The 10,000-nt window shown below is 48.8% G+C and overlaps 1 protein-coding gene across 1 annotated transcript in view; it reads left to right on the top strand.

Moving 5' to 3' along the window:
• Positions 1–10,000, top strand: part of brsk2b (BR serine/threonine kinase 2b) — a gene marked incomplete at both ends in the record, with an annotated part of 77,502 nt that overhangs the window by 61,586 nt on the left and 5,916 nt on the right. Inside the window, 4 exons of the mRNA XM_080539775.1 lie at positions 3,174–3,234; positions 6,114–6,777; positions 7,622–7,670; positions 9,639–9,762. Coding sequence (XP_080395901.1) covers positions 3,174–3,234; positions 6,114–6,777; positions 7,622–7,670; positions 9,639–9,762 — 898 coding nt within the window. The remainder of the gene's footprint in view (positions 1–3,173; positions 3,235–6,113; positions 6,778–7,621; positions 7,671–9,638; positions 9,763–10,000) is intronic.

Below are 10,000 nucleotides of genomic sequence, written 5' to 3'. Positions count from 1 at the left end.
TTAGGAAAGAAAAAAAAAAAAACTTAAAAAAAAAAAACACAAGAAGGGAAGGAGCTGGTTTACATAAATAAAGGCTATGTACACTATCCACTGTACTATACTGTGCAGATAGACGACTAGGGTTGTCATATTGCACATAGTGTTATTGCACATTTATTTAAAGTGTCGCAGTTTGCAGGCTTGAAATGTACATATTTGTGCCTCAGCACTACCCCTTATTTCTACATCCACCAGCCTCCCTTGATCTGCTGTCGGCCCTCCCTGCAGTCTGTTAGGATGGGTAGTAGCTAGTGTAAGGTGCAGCTGTGCTGTGTTGAGTTAGACCTCAGAGGACCGTGCTCTCCTGGTAGCCTTTGTTTCTTACCCTGCTGCTTCATCCTCTAATCTCCCCCCCCCCCCCCCCCCCCAACAAAGATATCTGAACCGTAACCTCGGTAACAACAAGTGTAGCGAAACTGAGTTTGGGTCAAACGAGTCTAGAGAAAACAATGCTGTGTTTGACTGTCCAGCAACTATCTGACAGGAATTAAAGCGGCATTTCGCCCTGTAATCTCAGGGGATTTGTTGTTTTCATTAGTCAGTAGTAGTAGTAGTAGTCAGGAGAGTCAAGATATCTCTCTTTGAATGCTCCGATCAGTCCTGATGTTCCAAATTGCCCGTGTGAGTCATCCCCCGTCTCCCTCCCACGCAAAGTCCTTCTGTTGAACAGCGCTAGCACCGGTGGAGCAGAGCTGGGTCAGAACGCAACAACAACTACTCTCCTTTGACGCACTTTAACGCGGCATGAGACCTTGTTAGGAAACAAACACAGAACTCTGTTTTGATAGCTAAGATACAGCTGCAGAGAGAGAGAGAGAGAGAGACAGAGAGAGAGACAGAGAGAGAGAGAGAGAGAGAGAGAGAGAGAGAGACAGAGAGACAGAGAGACAGAGAGACAGAGACAGAGACAGAGTTTATTAGCGAAATAAATGCGAAATGATGTTAGTTGGAGACGGTATGCATTCTGAATTGACCAACCAGAAATACACTTCGGGTAAGCTTCCCCTTTAATGATGAATGAATACTTTTTGTTCTAACTGAACAATTAATGGTTTATTTAAATAGGGGTAAGACTAATTTCGGTTAAAATACTGTATATGATTGATGAGTGTATCTATGATGTCACTTGATGCGTACGTGGGCCTGCCTGTGTACTTTGCAGCATATTTAACTATGATTTACTATTTCAATTTTCTTTCAACAAAGAGCCAAATTGTCTATGGGCAATTAAATCCTAAAAGCGTGTTAGGGCTCAGTGGCCCTATGTGATGGGAGAGGAAAGGATGGAGGGAAGGAGGGGGACGGGGCGGGGGGGGGGGCGGTGGATAGAGGGGGGGAGGGGTGGAGGAGAGGATGGAGGGGCATGCCAACGGAGGAGCGACAAGGGAACGGGAAGGAAGAAAGAGATATGAAAAGTTAATGAATTGTAAATGAAAAATGGAAAGGCTCCTCATCTGGAGAAGAAAAGAGATATGCTCCTGATGAATTTTGCAGCGTGTCTGTGTGCATATATGTGTGCATATGTGTGTGTGTGTGTGTGTGTGCGTGCATGCTTGCGGTAAAGCTGACATCTTTTTAAAGTATTTATAGATGTTGCTTATAACCCCTGATGTCTTGTAGACAGATGTGTTGTGGGGCATTACACCCACATCTAGTATTACAAATGAACATACCGTGGACCCAACCTGTCACCTCTATAGATACTGTAACCATGGACAACACAGACGTGAGAAGAACACGAGGGAGAGGGAGAGAGAGAGGGAGGGGAGGTGAGGGGAGGGAGAGAGAGGGAGAGGGATGCATCTGGACCAATCAGAGCCTCTGTTGAGAGAGAGAGAGAGAGAGAGAGAGAGAGAGAGAGACAGACAGAGAGAGAGAGAGAGAGAGACACAGAGAGAGTGAGTGTGAGAGACAGAGAGAGAGACACAGAGAGAGTGAGCTTGAGAGAGAGACACAGAGAGAGAGAGACAGAGAGTGAGCGTGAGAGAGAGACAGAGAGAGAAAGAGACACAGAGAGAGTGAGCGTTAGAGACAGACAGAGAGCGAGAGAGCGAGAGAGAGAGAGAGAGAGAGAGAGAGAGCATGAGTCAGGGAGAGCGAGAGAGAGAGAGAGCAATCGAAGGACAGAGAGAAATGTGTTTAATAAAGTGGACATTCTCCTGCGACCAGTAAGGAAATAACCCAGAGTCCAGTAGAGACATCCATCCTCATCTGAGTCATCCCCCTCTCTACCACTTTACCCCTGGCTGGGGTTCAATCCGCTGCAGCCTTCTCTCTGGGCGTGTTAACGCAGCCGCAGGCCGCTTCAGTACAGTACGTCAACTCCTCATCCACGTTCACCTAGAGAGACACAGAGAGAGAGAGAGACAGAGAGAGAGAGACACACAGAGAGAGAGAGAGAGAGAGAGAGAGAGAGAGACACAGAGAGAGTGAGCGTGAGAGAGAGACAGAGAAAGAGACAAAGAGAGAGAGACAGACAGAGAGAGAGAGACAGAGAGATAGAGAGAGACAGACAGAGAGAGGGATAGAAAGGAGCATCATTGATGTGTGTTTATGACTGTAGGTTAGCCTAGAATACTGTCCTCTTCATCAACATGTGTTTAGGATTGTAGCCTAGCCTAGAATACTGTCCTCCTCCTTCATTGACGTGTGTTTAAGACTGTAGCCTAGCCTAGAATACTGTCCTCCTGCTTCATTGACGTGTGTTTAGGACTGGAGGTTTTTCTTTTCTTTTCTGTTCTGTCTGTCTGACTTTCTGGCTGTAAATTCTGTAAAGCACCTTGGGTTTGTGAAAGGCGCTATATAAAACTAAGATATTATTATTATTATTATTATTAGAATACTGTCCTCTTCCTTCGTTGACGTGTGGTTAGGACTGTAGCTCAGCCTAGAATACTGTCCTGCGTTCTCCCCCTGTAGTGATCTATGTCTCTGCCCCCCCCCTCCCCTCCCCTCCCCCCTGCCCTGCGGGTGTTTAATGTGTCCTTATTGGTCTTGGCTACAGTCTGTTCTCTCGTTGTGCACACATTGTGTGGAGAGTGGACTATCTATTAACTGTGTGTGTGTGTGTGTGTGCGTGTGCGTGTGCGTGTGCGTGTGCGTGTGCGTGTGTGTGTGTGTGTCTCATATTGCAGGTCACGGTCCATCAGCGGTGCATCCTCCAACCTGTCCACTAGCCCCCTCAGCAGCCCCAGGGTAAGTGTTCGGTTGCCCCCCCAACTGCTGGCCCACGGCCCCCACAATGCACCTCACCACCGCCAAGCCCTGCTCCACTGTGCTGCGTATGTCACTGGAATGTACACATTGCTATTCACCGGCTAGGACCACTCATATGGCCTACATAACACACACAGCCTCATACACACTATTCACTGGCTACACACACACACACACACACAGCTCATAGCCCCTTACACCAAGTCCAAGTTATTGTATGTCAGTTTGTACTGTCCCATTACCATTAACACTAGAACAGCCGTGCCTTTTTTACTACTAAAAGAGCCCCTCTTTGCAATGCTCAAGCTGCTATTTACACACAACGACCACTAGTTGGCTTCTTCTAGCTTGCTTCCTACATAGAAAAACTGAAAAATTGCTTTATACTAGCTTATATTCTGATGTGATTTTGAAAATGTAAGGATACTGGGTGGTAGAACGCACATATCTAGGAAAAGTCATGAAAAGAGGGTCCTGAAATTTGATCGAGTGCAAAGATATAAAAAAGATTTTACGCACAGGGTCAAATGACCCCACCCATGGCTGTTCTAGTGTTAATGATCTGGTATGTCATTCATATGACTGTCCTATGTAGACTGTATGTCATAGGATCCCTCTGGTCAACTTAAGTACTGATGGGAGGGTGGGAGGGGGGTGATGGGTGCTGTGTTTCTAGCAGTACAAGAGAATAGTATTGTACACACACACACACACACACAGTGAGAAGAACACCAGGAGACAGAGTAGTGCTGTCTTCACATACACACACACACACACACACACACACACACACACACACACACACACACACACACACACACAGTGAGTAGAACACCAGGAGACAGAGTAGTGCTGTCTTCACATACACACACACACACACACACATACACACACACACACACACACACACACACACACACACACACACCAGGAGACAGAGTAGTGCTGTCTTCACACACACACACACACACACACACACACACACACACACACACACACACACACACACACAGTGAGTAGAACACCAGGAGACAGAGTAGTGCGGTCTTCACACACACACACACACACACACACACACACACACACAGTAATACAGAGTAGTGCGGTCTTCACACTCACACACACACACACACACACACACACACACACACACACAGTAGTACAGAGTAGTGCGGTCTTCACACACACACACACACACACACACACACACACACACACACACACACACACACACACACACACAGTAGTACAGAGTAGTGCAGTCTCAGGCATCAAGCCTCCTTCCAGGCCTCCGTTGCCGGTCTTAAAGCCCCTCCCCCTCGACAGATCATCACTTTACACATTCTATTCTACACATATTTACTGAAGATGGGTTACGCTGTTCGGTTTTCACACTCGCAGGCGCTCAGAACCAGGAGAGAACCCAGGGATATGCCTGTCAGCCTCGATTAGGGGGTGCTTCAATAAAATGGCGTCGTAAAAAGCAGAGTAGAAGGTTGAGCCTACAAATCAGCCGGCAGCTTCTAGCTACCTTTTTGGCGTGTCATTTTTTTCGTGTCAGCCCATGCATTTTTTACTCGCGCCCTCAGCAAGGATACAAACAAGAGATCATCAAGTATTCTGTCTTTTCTTGCTGAACCGTAACGGGAGGGAGACAGGTTTCACAATCTTAAGATTATTTCCACATTCTGGCAGATTCTTCCACATTGACAAGCAGAAGTTTGGAGAAACTTTAAAAAAAATGTTGCTCCTATATTCGTTAGTTGAGTTATCTAGTTTATGGTTGACATAGGGGGGTGGTCCCATCTTAGTTACTCACACAGACACACACAAACAAGCAAAGAAACACACACACACACACAGAGACAGAGACAGAGACAGAGACAGAGACAGACACAGAAACACAGACACACACACACACACACACACACACACACACAGAGAGAGAGAGACAGACACACACACACACACACACACACACAAACAAGCAAAGAAACACACACACACACAATAACACAGACACATGTCTCAAGTCTCAGAGTAACTTTACTTTACTTTAAGGATCACTTCCCTTCAAAGCAACCTTCATAAATGCTTCATATTGCTTCATAATGCTGTTCTAAGAATGACCCACTAGATAAACAGTTCCATTGTTCCAATTCCAAGTACCCCTTGTTCCAGAACATTTCGGTCCAGAACATTCTAATTCTGAATTCAGGGGGTACGTCTGTGCTCTCTTTAGTCCTAATAGCGCCCCGTCTTAAAGTCTAGGAGGGTGACGGCGTGCTCACCACTTTTCAACAATCATAAGCTTGTTCTAACTGTCATGGTTCTGTCATAACAGCAGCTACGTCATTCATACCACAGCATTGTGCATGGCACTATGGCAGCTCTCTCTCTCTCTCTCTCTGAGAGCAGAGTGTCGAACGCTAAAGCTGTTAGCTTTGAGTGCTTTTTGGCCTGGCTTTCATGAATGCTTGTGTAACGTTTGATAACTTCACCGGGGTGGGTCGCCCCGTGGTGCCACATACCGACCGCTGATTGGCTGAGTGTTGCTAACGGCATGTTCTTCTTCTTCTTTTTCTTTCTGCACTCTCACTCCTCCTCTCCTCCCTTGCCTGTGTGTCACTCCTTCCTTTTCCTCTTCCTTCCACATTTTATTTCTTTTTCATTTCTTTTATTTTTATATATATATTTATATACATACATATATATGCTGCGTTTTTTTTCATCGCAATGCAACCTTTATTTGGGCTGTGGTGCGACTCTTTTTTTTTATCTGTCACCTGGCTTTTTCGGCGGCGTGCTCTTTCATTGGTCGACTGTGCTGTCATGTCACGGTGCATGCCCAATCGCAGCCTGTCAGGCGGTTCTTTATCCCGCCCCAGTCGCCAGACCTCTGCCAGTCACCCAACTGCAGCCCCACCCACTCCCCGGAGCCCCGCCTTAACGGGATGGGGCCCCGCACCCCCAACTCTTACCAGCCAAAGATGGGGTCCCCCCTCATGCACCCCCGCACACAGACACTCCCCGCCAAACCCAAAATGTCTGACAGGCCCCTGCAGACCACCCGGTCCAACCCCCTCCCCAGCACGGCAGGGGGCCCCACCACCCCCACCTCCGAGCCCACCACCCCCTGCCAGCCCCAGGCCCCCCCCTCCTGCGTCCCCTGCAGCCCCCGGGTGAGACGCCACCCCCCCCTCACCGTGCCCCCCAAGCTCTCCATCCCCCTCTCCCCGGTGCCGCCCATGTCCCCCCTCCGGCGGCACCACCTCCACCCTGACCACAACGGCAAATCTGTCCCCATCACGCAGGTGACTCCCCACCCCTCCCCTAGGGGGAGCCCCCTCCCCACCCCCAAGGGCACACCGGTGCACACCCCCAAGGAGAGCCCCGCGGGGACCCCCAGCCCCACGCCGCCCCCCAGCCCCTCCATCGGGGGCCTGCCCTGGAGGACGCGCCTCAACTCCATCAAGAACAGCTTCCTGGGCTCGCCAAGGTTCCATCGCAGGAAAATGCAAGGTACTGAACTGATGGGGGGGAGACAGGGGGGGAGTGGGGGGGGAGAGGAGAGGAGAGAGTGGGGGGGGAGATGGGAGGATAGAGTGGGAGAGAGGGGGAGAGAAGGGGAGGGGAGAGAGGGGGAGAATGGGGGGGTGAGAGATGGGAGAGGGGGAGAGAGGGAGAGAGGGAGGTAGGGGGAGGGAGAGGAGGGGTGAAAGATGGGAGGGAAAGATGGAAGAGATGAGAGAGAGGTTGAAGGCAAACCTGACCCTTTGATCATATTTAGAAGCGTGAAGCAACGATGCCTAAATCCTCCAGCTACACTTTTCTTTCAAATATATAAATATATAAACATATAAATATATATATATATATCGTTACAACGTCTATAATCGACGGCGTATTAAAGTGAAGCGTCCACACGAGCAGAAAGCGCTCTCCTGAGGCAGCCGCTAGCCTCCATCTCCCAGGGTAAAGTGTAATTAGCGGTGGTTCACCGAGCGCTAGCCCTATCAGCAGAGAGAGCCGCCATGGGTGCTTTAGCGGGAGATACCATCTCATTAAAAGGGGGGGACGGGGAGACGGAAGGTTGTTTCAGTCTTTAATGAATGTATAGCTTCACCACAGGCTGAACCGGAACATCCCTCTAGAAGAGATCAATTGGTCTTGGTCATGCGATGTGTTCATGCAATTTCTTAAGTTCTGCTGATGGATGGCGTTTATATAGGGCGTTTAGGACTTCAATGGCTGCAGACGAAAGGAGGAGGGAGGAGGTTTGGGATTTGTTGAAGTGTGTTCAGTTGTCAATGGACTTTGCTTATTTTGTTTGACCTTTGACCTATGTCCCTGCCTCCCTCCACAGTTCCCACCCAGGAGGACATGTCCAGCCTCACGCCAGACTCCTCCCCAGAGTGAGTACAGAGAAGAGGCCGGGAGAGTCTGAAATGGAGTGGAGGTAGAAATCGGAGGACGGGCGCCTTGAAATGCATGGAATGGAGGAAGGAATTCCACTCTGTACGTTACGATGAGCCCGTCCTCCGATTTCTACGTCCACCAGCCTCTCCTGACACACACACACATCAGGGATCGTTACACCAGTGTGTGGATACTGGTCTATCCTCTCTTGTCTAGTACCAACTGAACCGTTTCTGATGCTTTCATCAAGGTTTCTAGGTGACCAGAAGCATGACCAGAAGCGTCACGCCCCCTCAGATATTTCTGTGAAATGTTTGACCATTTTTCTGATGTTAAATGACTTAGTGAACTTAATTATTTAGCCCACGTTTGATCATAATTATTAGACAGTGAGAGTGTAGAGTGACACACCATCAGTGTCATTTGATTCGAGCTGCTCGTGGGCAGGAAGCATGTTTGTAAATTAATGAGATTTAGCTATGCAGCCTATTTATTTCCCTCTTGCTAATTAATACATCAAACGAAAATGCTTCTTTTATTCTCAGTAATACTCGCCACCTAGCAATTGTACGTTGCCAAGTTGGCTCCAGGCATCTAGCTATTTTGGACGTAGCATTAGCTGTAATTAAGCCTCTAATTATGGCTATGCAGGAAAAAAGCACGGTTTCAGATATTCGAAAAATTCCCCCCTCTGGTTCCCACATCCCCCCCCCCCCGTGCCCCTGTCCTTCCGTACTGTGCGCCCCTCAAAAAATAATGAGTCACGAAATAGGCATCCCATCCCTCATATAGCGTGTGCCACACAATGCCACGCATCCACACCACTGTCAGAAGACTGTCTCCCTCTACCACATCACACCACTGCTGGAAGCTTCTAGAATACACTTCTAGTAGACTCCAGTCATAGAAGCCTGACTCCTGTGAGCTCCAGTAGTAGCACTGTTGGGCCCGGGGGCACCTGCCAGTGTGAACAAGCCCCACAATTATGCAGATTGGTCCGCCAGAGCCACTACATCCATCTCCCCCTTCGCCTTGATTGGGTTATTTTTAGGGAATCGCTCCCATGAATATTTTAGCGGTTTAGTTCCAGTTTGCTTCACAGGCACGGACGGCGGCCGCGGCCCCCCCTTTCTCTCCCCCCCCCCCCCCCCCGCTGTTGTCTTCTTCTCTGAGAGGAAGCAGGAACTGAGGGGCAGAGTTTAGCAGATACAGGTACTCAGAGGGGAGGGAAGCCACCGCTGTAGGGACCGCAGTCTCCACAGGCTGGGTGAGGATCAGTGGTGACAGTTGACAGTTGACAGTTGGATGTGCTGGTGGGGGGGGGGGGGGGGGGGGGATTCAATTTCATGCTACACTGGGCCCCTAAACCAACTCATAACGCGCCTGATGTTCACCTTCTCTCAGAGGTGACATGCTGTATCTCTGTTTAGGACCCTTCCCATGATGCATGTGTGAGAACTTTGAATATGCTAAATGCTCGCTCGAACTATGTTCATCATCCTTCTCTTCTCTTCGTACATCAGATGATGTACCAGTCTTCTCCCGTAGAGATGCTGAGGTAACTGTATAGTGAGTTAGTAGGGAGAGTGTGTGCCTAGGAACAGCCGTGCCTTTTTACCTACTAAAAGAGCCGCCTCGGGGGTCAAATTCTAACCTGCTATTTACACACAACGACCACTAGTTGGCCGCTTGTAAATTAGCCTGCTTCCTACACAGAAAAACTGCAAAATAGCTTTATATTAGCTTATCCTGAAAATGTAAGGATACTGGGTGGTAGAACTCACATATCTAGGAAAAGTCATGAAAGGAGAGTCCTGAAATTTGATCGAGTGCAAAGATAAAACACTTTTTATTACTCACAGGCTCATGGCTGATTAAGTGGCTGATTAAGTGCTAGCAGCAGTGTGTGTTCTTATGTAAACCCTCTCTCTCTCTCTCTCCCCCTTCCGTTTCCTCCCCCTCAGACTTGCCAAGAAGTCGTGGTTCGGTAACTTCATCAACCTGGAGAAGGAGGAGCAGATCTTCATCGTGATCAGAGACAAGCCGCTCAGCTCCATCAAAGCTGACATCGTCCATGCCTTCCTCTCTGTAAGGACACATGTCTGTCTGTCTGACTGACTGTCTGTCTGTCTGTCTCTCTGTCTGTATGTCTGTCTGTCTGTCTGTCTGTCTCCCCCCTCTTCCTCTCTGTAAGGACACATGTCTGTCTGTCTGCCTGCCTGTCTGTCTGCCTGCCTGCCTGTCTGTCTGTCTGTCTGTCTGTCTGTCTGTCTGCCTTTATCTCTGTAAGGACGTCTGTCTGTCTGTCTGTCTGTATGTCTGTCTC

Source organism: Nansenia antarctica (genome assembly GCF_963989245.1).
Source record: "Nansenia antarctica genome assembly, chromosome: 9".
In the NCBI taxonomy this organism is placed as follows: Eukaryota; Metazoa; Chordata; class Actinopteri; order Argentiniformes; family Microstomatidae; genus Nansenia; species Nansenia antarctica.
Note: the sequence above shows the minus strand (reverse complement) of the source record. Positions and strands in the feature narration are given on the sequence as shown.